Source organism: Zonotrichia albicollis, chromosome Z (genome assembly GCF_047830755.1).
Source record: "Zonotrichia albicollis isolate bZonAlb1 chromosome Z, bZonAlb1.hap1, whole genome shotgun sequence".
NCBI classification, from domain to species: Eukaryota; Metazoa; Chordata; class Aves; order Passeriformes; family Passerellidae; genus Zonotrichia; species Zonotrichia albicollis.
The window spans coordinates 49,229,986-49,251,292 of record NC_133860.1 but is presented as its reverse complement, the minus strand read 5'-3'; the positions used below and the strand labels follow the sequence as shown (position 1 = coordinate 49,251,292).

At 36.1% G+C, this 21,307-nt stretch overlaps 1 protein-coding gene across 24 annotated transcripts in view; it reads left to right on the top strand.

Moving 5' to 3' along the window:
• Positions 1-21,307, top strand: part of MPDZ (multiple PDZ domain crumbs cell polarity complex component) — a 92,884-nt gene that overhangs the window by 8,401 nt on the left and 63,176 nt on the right. For 19 of the 24 annotated variants that reach the window (XM_074533538.1, XM_026794256.2, XM_026794245.2 and 16 more), the window contains exons 3-10: positions 439-605; positions 8,561-8,782; positions 9,795-9,934; positions 11,715-11,928; positions 13,883-14,011; positions 15,243-15,446; positions 18,112-18,226; positions 20,600-20,688. In XM_074533538.1, the coding sequence (XP_074389639.1) occupies positions 439-605; positions 8,561-8,782; positions 9,795-9,934; positions 11,715-11,928; positions 13,883-14,011; positions 15,243-15,446; positions 18,112-18,226; positions 20,600-20,688 (1,280 nt within the window). Of the gene's footprint in view, positions 1-422; positions 606-8,560; positions 8,783-9,794; positions 9,935-11,714; positions 11,929-13,882; positions 14,012-15,242; positions 15,447-18,111; positions 18,227-20,599; positions 20,689-21,307 lie in introns of those variants that run through there. The other 5 variants (XM_074533544.1, XM_014267847.3, XM_026794257.2 and 2 more) reach the window with 3 other exon arrangements.

Here is a 21,307-nt window from a genome sequence, read left to right as displayed (position 1 = left end):
TATCACGATATTTTTGTGGCCACATTGAGTGTGTGTGATAGATTTGGGATATAGGTGTATACTGCTGAGAGAGGTTTTGAAAAAAAATAATATACTGTGCTTAGAAATGCTGTTGCGTTTGAGTTTTTGTATTTGAAAACAAAATTTGTACAATCATATGTTTAATGTATTTGAATTTGAGCCTGTTGTCTGGATTTCATAGTTTTAATCTTTTCTTGAATTAAAAATTTGCATGGAAAAGAAAGATGTTTTCTATTATGACTATTTATGCTCCTATTTACTTGCAGTGGACTGTAGCCACAGTTCCTGTAACTGAATTTCAATGAAGGCTCTTTAATTTTGTAACTCACTTTTTGATGGGCAAAAATACAATTTTCATTGGCCTCTGATTTATGCAGTCTAGAAACTGGTGCTGACTAGGAATGATTATTGCTACAGATACTCATCGGGCCCTCCAGGCCATGGAGCGCTTACAGACAAAACTTCGGGATCGAGGTGACATTGCAAATGAGGAGAAACTGAGCCTATTAAAATCAGTGCTGCAGAGTCCTCTTTTTAATCAAATTCTGAGCCTTCAGACTTCTGTTCAACAACTGAGAGATCAGGTAGGAAAAGTAGTCCTGCAAGTGCAAGGGGAAACTTGCTAAGGTAATGCAAATATGTTTGTGTTTCTGCTTTTTGAACAGTGAAATAGCTTAAACTAAATATCTGATCCAAAGGTTTGGGGACATACCACATGGACTTTTTGGGAAGCTATGTTTTGTGTATGTGATTTTTATGTACATGTGATTTTTTTGTGTATGCTTCTTACTTAAAATGTGCAGGGTAGGGAAATGGTGATATGGGTGGGGAGGTAACATAAAGCTTTTTTTCTCTGACCTTCAAAAGGAGCATGTTTTCTATGAGGTCTAGAACTTGTTTCCTAGGAGCCTTTTATTGCTCCTTTGTGTCTTACCCTGCTAAAATAAGGATGTAGAGGGAAGCTGTAGAATGGTTGACTTCTGAAGGAAACGAAGATCCATTTTGTACTTTGTATAGGAATAAAAGATCAAAGAGAAGCCAGAGCTTTTGCCTCCTTTTTGCTTGCTCAGGATATTAAGTATTAATTTTCTGCATGTTTTCCATGAGCTTGAGAAAAGGGCCAGCAACTTGGCTGGATTGACTTTATTTGTTGCTATAATTTTCTGGTCAACAGAATAAGAATTTGAAGAATATAGAAAGTAGTTCAGTAACTGAATTAGGACCAAACTATGTATCTGGCTTTGCAAATTGTCATTCCTGTTGACTCCTCCAAGATGGCCAGCTCTGTCGGGTATGCAGAATGGCTGGTGGGAGGGAGCAGACTCTGCACATGGACCTTATCATCAGTGTGGAGCCTCATCTGGTCTCTGACCAGACTATGATGAGACGGATTCCTCACAATCCTCACAGTACTTCAGTTGTGTGGCACAAGAATGCACTGTAGCCCTTTATTGCTTCTTGTGGATCATCTTGATGCTATTTTGCACAGACAAGAAGTAAATTAGAATGGTGTCTGTGTTGTACTCATCACAATGGTTTTCAAATTTTGTCTGTTTAGTATTTAGAGACTTAATGATATTGGAGTAATTTTAAAAAATCTCAGGGAAAAAAAAGCTGTCCTGAGGGTTTGTTTGCACTGCCATTTGGAAATGAGAATTTAACAGTGACATCCAGAAATTGTGTGAATTACATGGCAAAGACCCTAGGAACATGTAGTAAGAAGTAAAAGTATGCCTGAAACATTAATAAATATTTTTTAAATGGCAAATTATATTTTCACTTTTGGACATTAGCTATGAAATTAAAGGATGGCTATCTTTTTAAATACACTTTTCTAAATTAGAAAATGAAGCAGGAGATGCTAGGATGGGTAATTTAAGGCATGTATTTTTTAAAAAGGAAATAATAATTTCACTTTCTGTCCTGACTGCAGGTTTGTCTGTGAAGTAATTTTAGGGCTCTGTGCATGTTGCATGGTATGTACCCTGTTCTGTTTGACAGGGGAGCTATTTGGATGTGAATTCCCTTTTTTTAATGTGTGCTTATATGAACACTTACACATGTAAATATATGTTTCCAGCATTCTTATATTTTGTCAGTTCTTCATCTTATATTTTTTCTGTAGAATTTCTTCCCTACAATATGACATGAGATTATTTGTTTTTATTTTGTGGTAAATATTTACAAGGCATACTGAAACAGGACACAGAATAAAAGCATAAAATAGGTAGTTATGTTAAAAAACCTGTGTTTTCATAGGTGCACTTTTGAGGACACCACTCAAAGACACCCTTTTCACAACTGTAAGGGTATTGTGCTCTTGAAGCTCTTAAGCAACAGGTTGATGAAAACTGCAAGGCGTGTGAGTAGTGACCAGGTTTTTTTGGCCAAGCTGTGTCAGAATAAGGAGAGAAGTTGTATCCCTACAGTTGCAGTCAGAGCCCTGTTCGAGACAGGATGACAAATGGTGCTGGCTTGTGCCATGACAAGATGTTGCAGCTTCTACCCACTGGAGATAAGGATGGCTAATTTTTTTATGTTTAATGATGAGCTGAAGTGACAGTTTAATGGGAAGTTGCTTCTTTTCGAGGTGAAGTGTGACAGTCTGTTTAACTGCCCCTCTCTTTTCAATGAGTTTTTAAACAGCTACGAGACTACTGCAAAATTCTTGAGGAGGTCATCTTTTAGGACAGTGTAGTTTGAAAGAGGGGAAGGGAGCAAGGAAGACAGAATGGCAGTTTACTTTACAAGTCAAACAGATTCTTTGCAAGTATCCCAGCAGATGTAGGTCAACCAGTGAGACTTCATTGTGGACCTCTATGGTCATCAATAAATTTCAAGGTAAAGATGTATTCCTGGCTTGAGGCATTGTGTCTTGAAAGCACAGAGATGATAGTGAAAGTCCTGCCCTCTATTTGGGCAGTTTGTGGACTGGGTGGTATGTTGCTTTATCTTGAGGCATGGTCTAAAGTCAGAAAATCTGATGCCTTGATTCTTATTAGTAGGCTTTAATGTTGAGGAGTATTTTTTTTTCCCTAAATGAGCGAACAGGATTTGTTTGTACTGCTAAACTGTCATTGTGAAGTTAACTGAAGTGGAAAAGTCTAAGCACAACAAAGGGATGTTTTTTTGTGAATTACTGTTTTGACTTCAGAAGTCTCTTGAACTGGGGAGCACTGAAGAAAAAAACTATTTTTTTCTTGTCTCTTTCTGTCCTTGTTCTTCAGTTAATGCTTGTTTTCTGATGTTGAAGAGCAGTCTTGTTGTTTGAAGTTGAGACAGAGAAGAAAAATAGAGATTGTGGTGTTTAAAATATCTTAAAATTATTTTATTTTCTTTATGAAATATTTTAAAGAAAATTATTGGACTATGTTAGCATCCCTGTCCTGCTTCTTTTCTATTTCTTTTTGTCTCTCAGTTGTTCACCTCCTCCTCTACACCTTGTCCTGTCTCCTTTCCACTCAGAACAAAATATCTAGTGGTTGGCTCAGATGGCAGGGCTGCATTTCTCAGTTTTGGAGGTTTTTTTTGTTTGATAGTTTGTTTTGTTTTGTTGGGTTTTTGTTTGTTTTGGATTTTCTTTTTTTTTTCTGTTGTGTTTTTTGGTTTTGTTTTTTTTTGTTTTACTTGTGAGTTTGACCATAGTTTTTTCTTCACAATGTAGTGGTGGGTAGCAGCTGGATGTCTGTACAAGGGAGGATTTAGGGAAGAAGTGGGATACTGTCTTTTTCTATTCTTGGTGAACACTTAACATTGTTAACTCAACTCTGTATTTTGGACAACTAGAGATTTTTAGTTCATGTTTTGAGCTCCTCTTGGCAACAATACTGTTTGCACTTTTAAATGAAGTGATAACAAGAAATTTGGGATCTACTTCATCTGCTCTGTGGATAGAGCCATAAAGGTGCAGCAAGCAGAGTGGTGCTGGTGCCAATTCCTGTTCCTGGCAGCTCAGTGCCCTTTCCTGCTGTTGTGCATGTTCTCTGGCTTGTGCTTCCTCACTTCCAGTGTGATTGCAGTTGCAGCTGGCCTTCTTGCTACTCAGGAATCTTGCAATCAGTCTTGTGCTTCTTGGGGTGTCCAGGGTTGCTGCTCAGTGGCTGCAGTGCAAAAATACTGAAAATTTCTTTTTGTTGAATAAGTTGAGACCTAGAGATGTTGAGGACATTGCTTTAAGTTTTGATACAGTACAGACATGGATTGTGTTGCATTTTTGTTAAAGTATTTTGAGCTACTGCCTGTAAGCACTACTTGATTGTATTCTGTGTCTGTCTGTGTGACTGAAACATATATTTTGTCATACTAAGTGGTATTTATGATTTTTCCTTTTTATCTTATGCAAATTTTGTCCATGCTGGAGATGTTTATACCATAAGGAGAAAGCCAATCAAGGAAAAGCAGCATAAGCAAGCTTATAAAACAAAGCAGTAATGTCTCATTCCGTAATTATACAGTCAAGGGGCTATAAAGCTACTTTTTAATGGAATTATGGTAGTTTGCAAAAGTAGTCCAATATGTAAATTAAGAAAGTAGTGCAATTTGTAAGTTAAGAAAAAGATATCATTTTAAGATTTGTGCTTGAGGTTTATTGCTCCCCCTGGAATGACCTATACTGCTGTGGTTACCAAGAATATATAGCAGTTGTGCTCTAGTTTTTCATGCGATAAACCTGGATTTCATGGGGCATGTGGAAGAGAGTGGTCATCACATTTCTGCTTATAAATATGTCTTGGAATTCCGAACTTCTACATTAAGAACTACCGTAAATATCACTATAAATGTTTTTATAGTTTTTAAGCTGTAACCATGTCTGTTTTCAAAGAGGAGATGTGAAATGTGAGGTTTTTGCACACACACACAGAAAACTTTATTCTGTTAACAGTTTAACTTTTTTTTTAGTTTAATTGTTTCTTGGAGTTTTAGAGGTCAGATCAAATTTTATGTGAGGTTGGCTTCATGCACTAAGCACATTTGCCATTAAATATGAGCTGCGTTTGTTTAAAAAGGGTGTAATGAAAATGAGATGTTGCTGTCAGTTGCTATTGATGTGACTGTGTTCAATATTGTGTTGTAGCTCTGCTGTTGTACTGAAATTTTGAGGAGAAGGTTTAAAAGTTCTAGTTAACCTAGTCTGAACTGGAAGGTTATTTTTTCCTTTTCCTGCAATGTATATAGTATGCAAGACTTCCTTTCAGTGGTATTTTAACCATTGTGCAAATAAATATAATCCAGTTTTTTCAGAATAGTGGAGTTGTTACTGCATTATGTGTATTAGAAAAACAAGAACAGTTTCCATCTTTTGCTTTGAAAGACAATGGGAAAAGTCAGTCTATTCCTGTATATCTATTCCTGTATATCTATATACTCAGAAAAGTATGGAGAAAGGATGAACTTTCAAATGGAGGAAATAGCCACTGTATTTGCCAGTTTGAACAGGACTTGGTCAGTGAAAACATACAATGTAGAAACTAAAAAAAATCATTGGCGTGAAACAACTACTATTTCAGCATGAGAATGTGCAAATTCTCTACCAGGGAGAAATCCAGAATTCCCTAAAGACATTGCCCTACCTTTTTTTGAAAAAGTCCTTCAAACTTGAGTAGAGAAAAGCATGGTGATACTGGATAGATATTCAGGTGGAAGTTGAAGTGCCCATCATGATTACTCTGCTCTTAGAACACTGTAAACAGTGCAGTGAGCTACCTAAAGCAATCAATCCACTGTCCATAGTACTAGGAGAACATACTTAAATCACAGTACAAGTTTGAGTGGTACAAGTAGTAGTTTGGATTCAGATTAAGCATGTAATACTAGTCATAATGGCAATATGTCATACTTGTTTCACAAACTGGGACTGTCTCTGCATTAGCAGTCTGAAACATTGTGTGGTGTCCTAGAATAAATTCAAAGCAGGGGGCTCTCAGCTGCAGTCAGTTTCTGTGACATAAAATTTTGTTTCTCTCCTTTTTGGCCAACGTGGCTTGTTTTTTGTAAAGTAGAAGCTGCTCTAGTTTTCTGTACATTTCAAATTTTGCTTTTAGCATTGTTACAGAATTTTCCTTTTTTTGTCTTAGAAACTGACTACACACTCTACTCAAAGTAGGGAATTTGCACACAGTTGGGTTTTATAAGACTATCAGTAATACCAATGACTTTCTACTTCTGCCACCCTGAAATGTGAAACATCCAGAAGCTCCTGGATGAAGGAGCCCTCAGGACAGAATAATGCAGTTAGAACGGTGCTAAATGAAATTGCAGACATTTAATGTATTTTTCTCTAGGTGTAATCATATTGATTGAAGTCATTACCATGCTCAGCTGTTGAGCCTGGCTCACTTAGTTTGAAGTTACCACTCCAAAAGCTGCACCAAAGTAGTTTAGTGAGCCCTCACTAATGGACATTGGATAAAATTGGTCGTTTTTACTCGTGCTGTTCTGTTCTTTGTTTAGGCTAACTTTGTTGGCTTTGCCAGAGCAGGTGATAAGTTCTCTAGGGACTGCTTTGACCAAGAGGGCTCTGAGGATGGTAACTTACAGCAGAAAGGGTAACTCTGCGCTATTTTCTGCAATGACCTCTGCAATTCAGAAAGAGAACTTGAATCTATGACTTACTAACATTTTTGATACCAGACCTGTATACTATGGCCTTATGTGCACATGAAAGGTAGTTTGGTGTGTATCTCATATACTCTTAGGCTGTTTCATATGAATGGTTAGTTGCCATAATTTTAGATACTCCTAGGATTAATGATTTCACCAATGACCAAATTTTGTGGGAAGAAGCATAGCAACAGGCTCTGTAAGAAGATTTGAAGATGGAGGAGAATAAGAAATAAAGCACATAACTGACCAAGTTCAGCTGTACAGTTTTATACATTGAAATGGACAACACTGTGAAGGTGGAAGTGAATTAACCTATTATATGGCCTTATGCAGATAAGAAACACAAGTATGTTGTAGACTTTACTAGTTTCAAATCCATTCATATAATGGAAGGGGAAGTCTTACATTCTCAAAAGGGTAGAATTTGATTACGTCTCTGCGTTTTGTTACGTGTGATGAACTGTGAAACAAGGCTTATCTATCTGTGCATTACAAGCTTTCCAACACGAATGTATACAATCAAGGAAAGTGCATATGTGCACATTTTAGGTGTTACAATTTGTTTGAAACATAACCCAAATGATTCCTCAGAAGTATGGATAAAGAACATAATTATTGGGACATAAAAATCACTGAGTTCCAAACATCCAAATTTTCTTCTTTACAGTTTTTTTAGGTCAGAGCTGACTTAGAAATGCTGTCAATGCTAACTTGTGGTATTTTTTCTTTAACTTGAGGCCTTCCCAGCCATATAAGTTATTCAACAAATTATATTCGTTTTATTGCATTTTCGTAAAACACTCAGATGAGATGGAATTGTATGATGGAGAACAATATTGACCTTTTAATAACTGGACTGTTGGAGAACTGATATGATAAACCCAATAGATGTAAAATGCTTGAAAAATTGAGACTGGTGCAGTAGATATTTTAGAATATATTTACTGTTTTGAAATTTTTATTGATACTTGAAGTATAAAGTACAACTTTAAGGGGAACCTTAGGTTTCTGTACTGTGATGCAGAATGCTAGAAAGTGTGCATTGTAAAACTATGAAAAGTATTTGAAGTTGCAATATAATAGTTAGTATGCCAGGCCAGTAGGAAGCAAATTTATCTGAAGTAAAGCAGTACCAATTGAAAGTCAATAGACATGTGGGACAAAAGACAAATGAGGGTTTCTGCTTTACCTGAGCTTTATATCGCCAGTAGCTATTAGATTGGTTGGCACAGATAGCTGGGAAGAGGTGATTTACTATGGCTGTGCAAAACAGAGGTTTTTTTCTTTTCTGTTCTGAGAAAAGTGGCTGTAAAGTCTGTGTAAATGTATGATTGTGACTTACAGATCAGCCTGGTGATTTCAGACTTGTTGACTAATCTTGTATTTAATCCTAGCTCATGCAGATAGTAACACTGGTAGGTGTAGTACATAGTGATGCAGAAACCCTGACCAGTGAAATTTGTTCTCTATGTAGCTGTGTGATTTATTTATTTTTTCGTCAATTTGTGCATGCTTCTTTTTAAAATTGTAAAACAAGTGATAACATTTTTTCGTTTTTTTTTTTTTTTTTTTTTTTTTTTTTTGTTTTTTTTCCTTAAATACTGATGTTGTAGGAAACCTTTGTTCTTCTTTACCTCTAGCATAGTGATGGAGTACTTCAAGATGTTATCATGATGGGAACAAATGAATTTTAGACAGAGTATGGAAAATAATTTTAAGTTATTCAAATCAATTTGTATTGTGGTTGTAGTGTGCAACTTAGTTGTACTCAGTTGGGTATAAATATTGAAGGTAATTTTTCTCCTTAAAATATCTGTTTAAAATTGCAAATTGAAATTTCATGTACTTTTGATGGTCACTTGGCTTATGATAATGTCCTTACCTAAGGAGGTTTCTGCTGTGTCTATAAATCTGTGTTGCCTTCAATCTTTTACAGGTAAATATTACTCCTTCCATACATTCCAGTGGTGAATTCCCTCAGCTTCTCCATCATGGTGTGAACATGGGGTCCTTTCCACTTAATGAGTCATATTTGTTGGCTCAGCAGAATGGCAACCCAGCTAATGTGTTAGAAACATCAATGAGGTCCATTACTCCTCAGCTTAATGGGAAATTCTCCAGTGATGACTTTGAGCAGCTGATCAGAAACATGTCCCAGGTAACCCTATCATATAATAACTACAAAATATGGATTACTGATTATATGAAGATTAAGGTACACGTATATTTATTTAAAAGCAATTGAGTTACTGTACGAACCACAATACCATTTATGTATAAATAAAAGTAACCTTTTATTTTGAGAAACAATTAGTAAATGAGAAAGCAGTTTAAAAACTAGCCCTGACAGAGTCACTCATGAGTCCTTAGCTGACCAGTGTGTGTATTACAGATCAGCATGCCGGTTTTTTTTCATGCTCATTGTAGAACTGCTGCTCTGTGCATGAGGGAGATACTTTGTCAGAGCCTGCTCTTGTATGCATAATTAGCAAAATCTATGTGTTTCTTGGAAATAAAATGGAAAATTTTGACCTTGCTGTGCATTGTTCTCTAATCTTACTACTTTTCTGTAGTAGGCAGAAGTGGTGCACGAGTCCCTTCAGTGGCTGGAGCTGGGAGAGCCCAAGCATATTTTCTAGGATTTATCAATTTAATCTGTAAGAGAGCAGGATAGGAGAAGCCTAGTGGTGTACAGGAGAGCCTTTTTGTATAGTCCAAGTTTTTTTTCATCTGTCTGAAATTCATCTATTTCTGGTTTTGCTTGAAAGTGGTCCTGTGGTCCTGTACCCTCTAAAATATATATATATATATTAATTAGTATATATATAGTATATATACTATATATGTATACTATTCAGTCACTACTAAACCAAAACTTTATATATTTATCATTTTTCCCTGATATCCTCCTCTGGGCTATAATAATATTTATTTCTCAAACATTTTCTGTATGATAGCAAGAAATTGGAAAGGAACAACTGTGTTTCAGTTATTAGCTTGTACAGTTTTGCTCAGCTATAGTTGGCATTAATTAGTGACAATTTATTTGTTTCAAAAATTAATTTCCAGTTGTTTGCCACGTTTATTGTTGCTGCTTTTCAACATATTTAACCTTTGTTCATTTTTAACCTTTTAACATTTGTACCCATTTTTTAACTTTTGCTGAACAGGGTCGTCTTGTTGAGACAATTGACCTTATTAAACCTCTAAGTGGTGGTCTGGGCTTCAGTGTTGTGGGACTCAAGAGTGAAAATAGAGGAGAACTAGGAATATTTGTGCAAGAAATCCAGGAGGGAAGTGTGGCACATAGGTAACATTACTACTGAATATTTTACTATACCAAGTGTATATGTGACGCTGCAGTTCAGTTGTGTTACTGCTGTTATTTTTGTTGTTTTGTTATTTTTGACCTTCTGGTACAAGGACATGTTTACATGTTTCTCTCTTCATATTCTGAGCATCATCACAGAGGTAAAATTACTTGCCACAATTGATATGATGTTGAAACAGGCATCATATGAACTGTTCTTATTTTACAGAAATTACAGATGACTTTCCCTGGGATTTTTAAATAGGGAAAAAGCGGAAGCTACTGTTCGGTGTCATGTCTTTTAAAGTAGGAATACATATTTTGCCATTGTTGAATGCACTGAAGAACAATTTGGTGCAAAAAAGTTAGTGTTATTTGTTAGGTAGAGTCCCATAGAGCAGGTGTGAAACCCAGATTTGACATCAGGCAAGTCTTGACCTAAAGTCAGGGATATTCACAGAGATAGTCAGCTGATATTACAGAAGCTCAGCAATAATGCCTTGCTGAAATTATGCTTCAGACTTAAACTCAGATTCCACAGCTAATGTTGAGAGAACTGCTGAGGAACCACACAAACTCAAAGGTAAATGGCAGCAGCACTCATTCACTGCAGGCTAGTAAAGTGTGTTACTGGTCCAAGCTGCTTTGTGGTGTACTCTGTATGTTGTGTGGAGAGGTTGAGTCATGTTGGTGCTGCTTCTCACTTTGCTTTAGGGAGATATTTTTGAATTTTTTGTGATCTGAATATTCACTGTACGTCTAATAAGAACATGGGCAAGAGAGACAAGAACATGGTATAGAGACTTAATTGTAGTTAATCAGGTATAAAATGCAGCTTGCTTTATACCCTACGATATTTTTTAGTCTCCTCAATTTCCACTTTCTCTTTTTGTTTTCTTTTCTTTTCTTTTGGTTTAGGTGAGGTGGCTTTTTTTTGTTTGTTTGTTTTTTGGTTGTTTTTTTCTGTTTCTTGTTTGTTGAAGCTAAATAGTTTTTCCCTACCTTGGTGCTCTACTTGGGTTTCTTGAGTGTGGGGGCTCACAAAGGCTGTTGTAATAGAGATTCTTGTTTTCCTTGCTGCCCTTTTTTATCAAAGCATTCCCACTTTGGGATGCAAAGAAGTAGTGGAAGAAAGAGAGGGTAATTCAGCTTCATACACTTCCTTTGGAGTAGATCTGAGGAAGGACTCAGTATGTGATCTTACAGTGATGCTTTCTTTGTCAGAAAGTGAAGAAGTTTTTTTAATTTGTTCAGGGCTTTTGTTTGGTTTCTTTCTTTGTCCTTTTTTTTTCATTTATTCTTTTCCTTCCCCCACCTTGTTTTTCAGCAAAACAAAATTTGTTTCTGTAACATACTGATGAAAGTGTGTTCCACTCCATAGTTTGATGAATATTCAGAATGGGTGCACTGAACAAAGTGGAGCACTTGGTCTGTAAAGCAAGAGGCTTGTCAAAGTCAAGGATAAACATAAATTCCCAGGCTGTGGTTGGGAGCAACTGAGATTAATATACTTAGTCTCGCATGGGGGTTCAGGGAGAGAAAGCTGGCTAAGGGGTAGTCACCAGGGGAAAGTAGCAGTGGGATTAGCTTCAAAGGGAGCCATCACCAGGGTGCCACATCAGCTCCTTTCAGCAGCACTGCAGGGGGGATTAAAAAAGTAGGGGGAATTGAAGTTATTAAAAATCCTGTAAGATTGTCAAAATATTGCAAATTCTGTGTCAATGCTTCCTTGATTTTTCTTATTTGTTTATTTTGTCATCTGTTTACACCTGTGTGACAGAGATGGAAAGCTGAAGGAAGGAGATCAAATCCTTGCTATTAACGGACAAGCTCTTGATCAGACAATTACACATCAACAGGCTATCAGCATTTTGCAGAAGGCAAAAGATAATGTCCAGCTAGTTGTGGCTAGAGGCACTTTTCCTCAGATCATCAGTCCTGTAGTTTCCCGGTCTCCATCTGCTGCTAGCACAGTTTCAGCCCATTCCAACCCGGTGAGTATAGCTCAAACATCTGTGTATTCATTCCTGGATGTGCATGTACTTACTGCATATAGTCTTTTGAGTAATTTTTTGTAACTTGTTTGTACATTTCTTCACAATTCTTGAGGTTTTTCTTCTATTTATCTTTATTATAACTTTTCCCTTTCAAGACTAGAAAATATTCTTGCTTGCTGGGGGAAAAATCTTAATCTTGGATGTATTCTCTGGTCCCATCTGCCAAATTATCTGTATCCACCAGTGCAAATGCAGCATGTTTACCTTACTTGATGAAGCTTTATTTTGAGGTTGCACTAAACAGGATATTTTTTCTTTGCATTCTGCTTAAGCAAACAATTTTTGAGGCTTTGTAATCTGATCTGCACCACCAGCTGGATGGGTGCTTTTGTGTTTGTTTCTCTGTTATCTGTTAGCATGGGAGCTCCAGTGAAATTACAAGATGAGCTTAAGGACTCCCTAAAAAGCAGCTCTGCTACAATTCCTTTCTTATGAGAGCTTCTGCACATCTAGGTGTAGAGAGCACAGTTCAAAAACATGGTGGTATCAGGCTGATATAAACTGTAGTTTCTCTTCCTCTTACCTCGCTCATGTAATGGATTGTCCTGAGATGAAACAGCCTATATTCAATTTTTTTATATTCAAGTTCAGTCTTCTGTGACCCTTCTTTAAGGAAGTCAATTACCAGAAGTGTAGAGAGCAATCATTCTGGAAAAAGGAACTGGTTTTTTAATCATTAGTATAAAGCCTTTAGTGGAGGAATGTCAGAAATGTTCTTTATATCTGTGTACAGGAGGGCAGCTGACTGACCTAACTTTTCCTGCCAGCACATACGGGAAGCCTGCTCTTTTCCAGTATTGCTGTGGCAAAATTGTTATCTATGTTATTGCCTCTGTATTCGCTGAACAGCTTCCCTTGCAGGAAAAGATGTTCTTTACAAACATTCCATAGCTGCTTCTGGTTTGTTTAGCATACCTTTCCCAGTTTTTGTGTTCTCTTTGCTTTCAAATGCAACATACTAGGAGCCATTCTTTTTCCTTCAGGCTTTGCTTTATTATATTGGCTTTATGTTAAGACTGGATTTCCAAACAGGTACCACAGGCCTTTGAGTTTGCAATACCTTGATTATTCAAAAGAAAAGCTTATTTTAAGATTATACCTGGTGTAGCACCAGCTGTGCTTTTAAGTTTCAGGTGAGTTTACTGTAGGAGTTCTTGTTCAGAAGAAAGAGTACCATGAGCTTCCAGCTGTCCCTTCAAGGAGTGCCCCGTGCGAGTGAGATAGGATTTGCCTTTCTTTCAGAGCAGTTTTCTGCCTCTCAGAACACAGTCTGCCATCAGAATGACTTCATTCTCGTGCTGTTGCCATTAGACAACCCAGAAGAATACTACATGGGGCATTTCTCTTACTACCTGCCTCACAATATTTGGTTCTGCTTTCAGCCTTAGAAGTACTGAATTGGGATTTTGGTTTCTCTTTTGCTTTGTTGTAATGGCTGATGTGAACATGCCTGAAGAACAGACCTGAAAATTTTAATTTCCAGTCCTGTGTGATTTTCTAGAAGCAGTATTTACTGACTACAAAGGGGCATGAAGGTGGACAGTGCTGGGTTGCTGCCTGTATTGATTTAACAAGTTCTTGGAAGTTCTGACTCATTATTCAACTCTGATTTGTATCAGAGAAGTTCCACCTGTTATAGAATTAGTTATTTACTGATTAAATATCATGTAATATCACACCTAATAGTAAATGTTAAAAAGGTATTATATGTAAATCTTCCTCCAACTTTCCATTATTATAAACATACTCAAGAAATAAGAGAAAATATGCTGCAAATTCCTATATATGTATTAATAGTTTGACTTGATAATTGTAAAGGCCTTTTTACACCTGAACGATTCCATGATGCTATGTTTTTAATCATTTGCAAGCTTTTATTTATTCCTTTTAGGTTCACTGGCAGCATGTGGAGACCATAGAGTTGGTCAGTGATGGCTCAGGTCTGGGATTTGGGATAGTGGGAGGAAAGTCAACTGGCGTGATTGTTAAAACCATCCTTCCGGGAGGGGTGGCTGATCAGGTAAGTTCAACCTACCTCTCTGTTACTGTTCAGTAAGGTGTTCAGTAAGGTGTGAAGTTACTCATTACTTTTATGATCAGATCAAATAGTAGTAGCTTTTATCCAAATAAATGAAGAAAAAGAAACAGTAATCATGGAAAATTTTCCTCTATAAAAGTGGCTTTAATGCAGGAGTCTGCATTTGAAATCTAAAGATTAATTAGGTTCTAAATTGCATTTTCAAATCTAGTAACATTATAAATGTTGTGTGCATTTACAGTCTTAATTCTTTCACGAGTGTACTTTCACGAGTGTACGAGGTTGTAATCAGGGGTGGTGAGGATTCCAAAGATTGACTTTCTGTGCCCTAATAGCTAAGAGCATCTGCTTTTCTCTGCTGAGCTTACTGAAGTTTGTAGCAGGTATGTGGCTTTGTGTGTCTGCTTCAAGACAGGGGCTCTGCTCTTGCCTGAAGGGGTCATGTGAATTGAATTTGGTTATCACACCTCATTTCAAGCTTGTCCATTGGACAGGTACCTTGGGCTGCATTTATGATGGTTAAGGATTGAGTAGGCACAGAGACTGGTCAGTCTTCCAACAATAGTAGTAGTGGCCTGATAACAGGGCCTGGAGGGGCATGGACAGCATTTACTGCTGTCCTCCTTACCCTGAACAGGTAGATAGGTTCCTTTTACAAACTTGTCTTTTTAACACTCATCATATATTCTAAATTCATATGAAGCTTTTTTACTAATTAAAGTTAATCAGTAAGAGAATAAACAAGTGTAAATCAGTTTATATAGCTGGATCACAGGAAGAGAGAAATGAATTTTATTTTGAAGTCATGGTTAATCCTGTTACTACTAGTAGCAGCTTTTTAGTATCAGTGCAAACCCGAATAGGCATTTGTATTCTGTTTTTTGGATGTGTGCTTGAAAATGGAACCCAAAGTTCTGCAATCTACATGTAATTGTTAAATACCAGTAGGAGCTGGTAGCTGTAGCACGTTTTTTTCTCTGTGCTTGGATGGTGTCTTGACAAAGGATCTCCTGGATATCTCTGGGGAAATTCCTAATAAAACTTGTGTGCCATTAGGCAGCCTTCTTTTCTTCTCCGTGTTATCAGGATATTGACTTGGCATCCAAAAAGTCAGCTGATTTATCTGTCAGAAGCGACTAAAGCTATGTGCTATTTTTCTAGTTGAATAGTACATGGGAGAAATGGCATTTTTTCATCATTATTTTTCCTTCAGCATGGAAGACTGTGTAGTGGAGATCACATCTTGAAAATTGGTGATACAGACCTAGCTGGAATGAGCAGTGAGCAGGTGGCACAAGTTCTAAGGCAGTGTGGAAATAGAGTGAAATTAGTAATTGCAAGAGGTCCTGTTGAGGAACCCCTTCTACCCGCAGTTCCTCCAGGAACACCAGTACCCACCTCTACACCAGAGAAACAGGTAAGCAGCAGTGAACATATGTAACCCATTGCAAACTTCCTTTCTTTTTAACTGCTCTTTGAATGTCTTTTGTGTTAATGTTCTCAGAAGCTAGGATTTTCTTCCCTAGTAGCGCAATTCTGGGAGAATTTAAATGTAATGAGTCCACAGTGCAAGGAACTGTATTCTTGAAGACTTTTGGGATTAAGGTTTAGGACTTCAATAAGTATAATCTGATTAACAACTTGTTCTGAGTTGCTTGTAAGGGTATGTTATTACATTGGGACAACTGAAGCAACGCAGTCTTTTCTTCAGGACTGAGCTAGCTGAGTCTTTAGCATTTCTCTGTCTGCCTTTTTTCCATATAATTTCATCTGTTCATCAGAACTTTTCTCCCTGTGCCAAGCAGCACACAGATGCTAATCCTTTCCTACATCACCTGTCACTGCTCATTTGCTAGATATTTTCTAAAAAAAGTAGGCCAGCTGCTGCCCTTACTCCCCTGCTGATGATTGTACTTTGAATCTTTACTCCTCTACAAGTGTCAGCCACTTAAAAAATGCTGTAAATATTATCATGACTTGTCAGCTCAAAACCTCTACAAAATAGGTAATTTGCATGTTTGTAACAAAGTCTGGTTTCATGGGATTCAGAAACAGTACTGTTTTGCTACATATTGCTATGACCAGATACATTTACATGTAAATATTTCAAGTAAATTAATGAGAGAAGAAAAGGTTTGTTGCTTTTGAGCCTATCCTTAGATAGAATTTTTTGTTTTACTTTTTCCTGTTGTTTTTCTGGACATTTTCTTCAGTTCCAATTTAGATTTGAGTCAAGTCACATATGAAGAGAAGTCCTTGCAATTTATGCATGAATATTATGTTACAATTTAGATGGTGTTACCATCCTTTTGTCTCTGTCCATTGTAGTAATATCTGTGAAAAATTAACATATATTCATCCCTTGTTTTGTGGCTATAAGGCAAAGAAAGTTAATTTTAACATTGAGATTTCTGACCATCAAAGATAAGAAACAAACTAGTACTTTTGTGTCTTTACAGCCCAGAGATGTAAATTCTTTCTGCATTTTAGATAAAGAGATTAATATTTAGCGCTAGTATTACTTGTCTGAAATGCATCTCTCAAAATAAAAGCTGAATTTGATAATTTAATCTGTGCATTATTTCTGCAGTATTTGCCTTTTTGAGGTTATATGATGCAATGTTTGAAGATCTATCTGCAGCTGCAGAATATACGTGATTTCTAATATTGACAACATAGCAAAGGGGCACAATTTGAGGTTTTTGCCACCTTCCCAATTTTCATACTTTTCAAAACCTTTTTCCTGGCACTTCTTTCTTGGCAGGAGGCAGGCTGTTTTTAAACTGCTCCTGTGTATGCAAAGTCACGTTCTTGGAAGGAGCACCCCTGTTAGCAGTCATGCAAAACTCATTGATTTGGGTCTGGAGTGAAGATGATGATTCAAACAGCTTGATTTTTAGTTTCTTCCTATCAGATGCGATGTAGGTGAAGTCTTCATGATGCTCTTAAAACTATTATTGGGACCAGAATGGCTTTGCAAAATGGGCACTTCTTGTCGTGTTACCTGCAGATGTCTATCTTGTATAAATTCAGGAGGCTACAGGAATTGGATCTTTTTTTAGTGGCATTATTTGTGGCCTAAATAGTTAATCATCAATGAGAGGGATGATTAATACATTAGAAATTTATTTTTTTTCTTGTGTTCAGTTTGGTTTCTGGTGGAGTTGCTTGGATAAAGAGCTAAAGTCAGATTCTGTTGGGAAGTTGCATCATAGCTCCCCTGAAATCTTTTTTGGCGCATACTTACCTAGTCAAACTGGCTTTAGTTAATATCTGCCTGGTTTCCATATTGCCACTTAAAAAAAAATTAACTGCTATTTGGCATGCAGAAGGGGCAGAATAAAAACTTTTGATACAAACCTCCATTGTTAAAATAGGATTTTAATACATATTCCACTTTCATTAATGACAAGTAATTAAATAGACCCAAAATCCATTGGTACTGAAATTCAGAGTTATAGCAGGTATTAATGAAGATTGTAATTATTTAGCTAGCTGGAAATATAATTGTTATGTGCTAAAATGAAATTTTTAAGCCTTTCAAAAGCAAAAAATATAATTGCCTGACTCATGATAGCTTTTAGCATATTTTAAATTAGCAAGTTTTAAAAAGACACCTATAGTTAATGAACAGAAATTTAGACAAGTAGAATAGAAAATACAATTTGTTTTTTTTTTCTTCTTTTTAAAAACACAACAGTCTAAAGCTAGTTCTGAGGAGGTCGCAGAAAATCGGCAAGCTACATATTCATATACATATATATGTAACTTGTGGTACAAGAAATGATTGTTCAATTTGGGCAAATTTTGCCAATCATTTTATTAATTAAATAATGATTTGATAGGTTGAAGGTAATATTCCAGAACAGTGGGGTGAAAGAGGACATGACCTGCCCTGCGTTGCTTTACTGTGAGGAATGTTACCTACTCTTGCTTGACAGATGAACAGCAAATAAGAACAGAACCAAATTTCATACTTCCTTTTTTGTGGTTTTATCTAATTTATGAGTTACTGACATTAAAGAATGTGGCGAATCTTTAAAGGAAAAGAGCTTCCTTTCTAATCCCCCTTTTCTTTTTAGGATGATGCTTCTGTTGATAGCTGTGAGGATGGGGAGAAATTCAATGTTGAACTCACTAAAAACAACCAGGGCTTAGGAATAACTATTGCTGGTTACATTGGAGACAAGACATCAGGTAATTGTTGATTCCTGCACTTTATTATGCAGTCTATTGCATACTATGGTATATGTGCATCAATGACTTAATTTTGATATAACTTCTCTTAAAAGAACACTTAACCATTTAAAATATATTTGAAATTTGAAAAGGAGAAAGAATGGTTTTAATTTTGTAAAAATTATGTTCAGAATAAAAGCAATTGATATTATTAAAAAATCACACCTCAGTATTTTTAAATCTCTTTTTATCTTAACTTTTGTCTAAACTCGTAGTTGCGTGTTTTTGAAAAGCAATGGTAAAATAGTTTGAGCCCTTTGTGTTAGAAGTAGCCTTCTTACAAGGCAACACATTCTGAGTAGTTTTTAGGGATTGTTATTAATTTTTAAACAATGTGCATAATGCTGCTTGTGCATCACAAATTCTTTACTGACTTCTGGATGTAATAAATGTTTCTTCATCTGTGTGCTGTGGCAGACAATAAATAAGTTTATTTAAAGAAATAAATGCAGAAATGTTCATGGACAGTTGCTTATTTTTACTTTGTAATTTCCACTACATTTTTCACAAAAATAATCCAGAACTCTCTTAAGATTCCTTAGGGGAAATTTGGCAAATTCAGTAATGCTAGGAAGGGATGTCTTTTGAATGTGTCATAAAACTTCTCAAAGAGCTGTTGCTTTGATTTGTATGTTGTTTGAAAAATGTATGGATTATGGTACATTCCATATTCTTGGCAGCTCTAGCTATAATTTTTTGGATGAGAGATAACTGGACTTCCATGGGACAAGACAGTCAGAGTTCATGAAAGTCCACTCTTTAGCAGCTTCCAGTTGAATTTCAAAAGACAAATTGAGATGTAGAACATGTATAGATCTGAGAGCACATCTTGACTGATTTAGTGTTTGGGTGTCATTGGTCTTCGGTTTGAAATTATTGTGTTGCATGTAGCTATGTTAGAGAATATCCGTGTCTCAGGAACTACTTAGGTAACTCAATTTTGTGGCATAACAGTTGTGGAAGAACTTGGCTGTCAGAGAAGGAGCAATAAAGCTACTGGACAACAAATAACATTTCTGTATTTTTTATAAGTGACAAATAACTTGTCATGTTATCTTACAGCTGTTACAGGATATAAGAATGCTTGGAAGTTAGGAGGACCAGCCATGTAATTATGCACAAAGCCTGGGCAACAAAACCCCACCCCAACCCCCTGCCCCCCCTCCAAAAAACCCCAAAACCTGACACAAATTGAGACTTGTCAATGAGGTGACTTGAGTATATATGTAATCTTATTTTTCCTAAGCTGAGTTGAGTCATTAACCCTCCTTCTTTATAACTTTTGTCATATTGAGGGCCAGTAAAAAGATAGCTTGAGGTCTGCAAAGGGTGTGACAGCTTTCAAAATACATTTTGTAGTGTATTATGTTCACATCAAGCATATCCATTTAACAGAGTGAGAACATTTGTTGAGAAAAAGTAGATGCTGTTATGATTTCTGATACCAGTGTTACAGACCTGAGACCATCAGAGTGATTTCATGCTTTTTTATGCTGTTATTTTTCCTGATTTAATGTAAGCTCTGCAAAATGTGCATGTAGGAACTCCATATATTTGTATTTTATTGAGCTGTTGAAGTTGTTTCAAAGCAAGTGTGTTTTTCTTGGAATGTTTTCTTTTAGTTAAATGTCCCTTCTGTAGGTGTTTTCTATGAATTATTTTCCTTTTGATTCAAAAGTAGTAACTAGTAAGTAACTAAAATGTTTTTGATGGGTGTTTTTTTGTTTAATTTTGTTGTTCTGTTTGAATTTTTAAAACTTTTTAACCTTTTTATCAAATAGTGATAGCGGCAGTTAAAAATTGGTTCAAACGTAAAGTTGTGTTCCTGTTCATTTATAATTTTATCAATATGGCAATCCAAACGTGCATTTTTTTTAAAGCTGTTATTAGGTACATAGAAAATTCAGAAATTACCAGATTAGTGTACTCCAGCTGAATTTTCTGTCCAAATCTGGCAAAAGTCAGAAATATGTTTTTTGTCTATGCTGGTTTCAATGTTTAGATTAAAGGAAGTTAAAATATTTCTTGTTTTGCATCAAGAATATTTCTTGTTTTGCATCAGGAATTGTGTATTTGGCATTGTAAGGTTTTGAATTAAATCTGATCCAATGCAGACAGACAATCTGGCTCATTGTTTAAGATGATAATAATATATATGTTTTTCTAAATCATTGCCTTCTTTATGAATCTTTTATTATTATCTTACTTAGAGATTGTTTTTTCTTTTTTATCCCCTTTTTTGATTGGTGCCTTTAGTTGCATTATTTAAATTGTTTCTAAATAAATCAGTTAATTTAATTTTCCCTGTTTTTTTTTTTTTTTTTATCCCAGAACCTTCTGGTATCTTTGTGAAAAGCATTACAAAAGGCAGTGCTGTTGAACATGATGGCAGAATCCATGTGGGAGATCAAATTATAGCTGTAAGTAAAAGCGGGATGAACTGAAATCGCTTGTCTACAAGACTCTGCTTCTTTATGTTGCAAAGAAAAGCTCGTGAAGTACTTATTTAAAATACTCAGGATCAGTGTTGCAGTTCTGAGTCCTTTCCTGACAGAGTATCTCACCACAAGTTTTCTGATTATGCTACCTGCATGTAACTTGTAATTCTTAAAAAAAAAATCTTGTACGTGAGACTATATCATTATATATCCTTCTTATCAGTACAAGGTTGGTAAGTGTGAAATTTCAAAGTCTGATTCAAATTGGGCAACTGTTTTCAAAATTATTTTAAGAAGTTGTGTCCAAAAGTTTTAGGTGTTCAGAGAAATAAGAACATATTTTCATCCATAAACTGTTGGTTTTGTGGCGGAAATCAGGTCCTGAATGCAGGGAATGCATTTTTGTGTCTCTTATAAATCTGTCCTTGCATTTGTGTGAAAACAGCTCTTAAGAACAGATTATGATCTCTCTCCAGAAGTGCCTGCATGTTTGTTTGTGAAAGTACATATATTTTTTCTAATTATTTACATGCTGAATACAAATGGCTAAAATGGATTATTCCAAAGTTTGTTTTCTTCTTCTACTGCAGCTGCAGAAGGA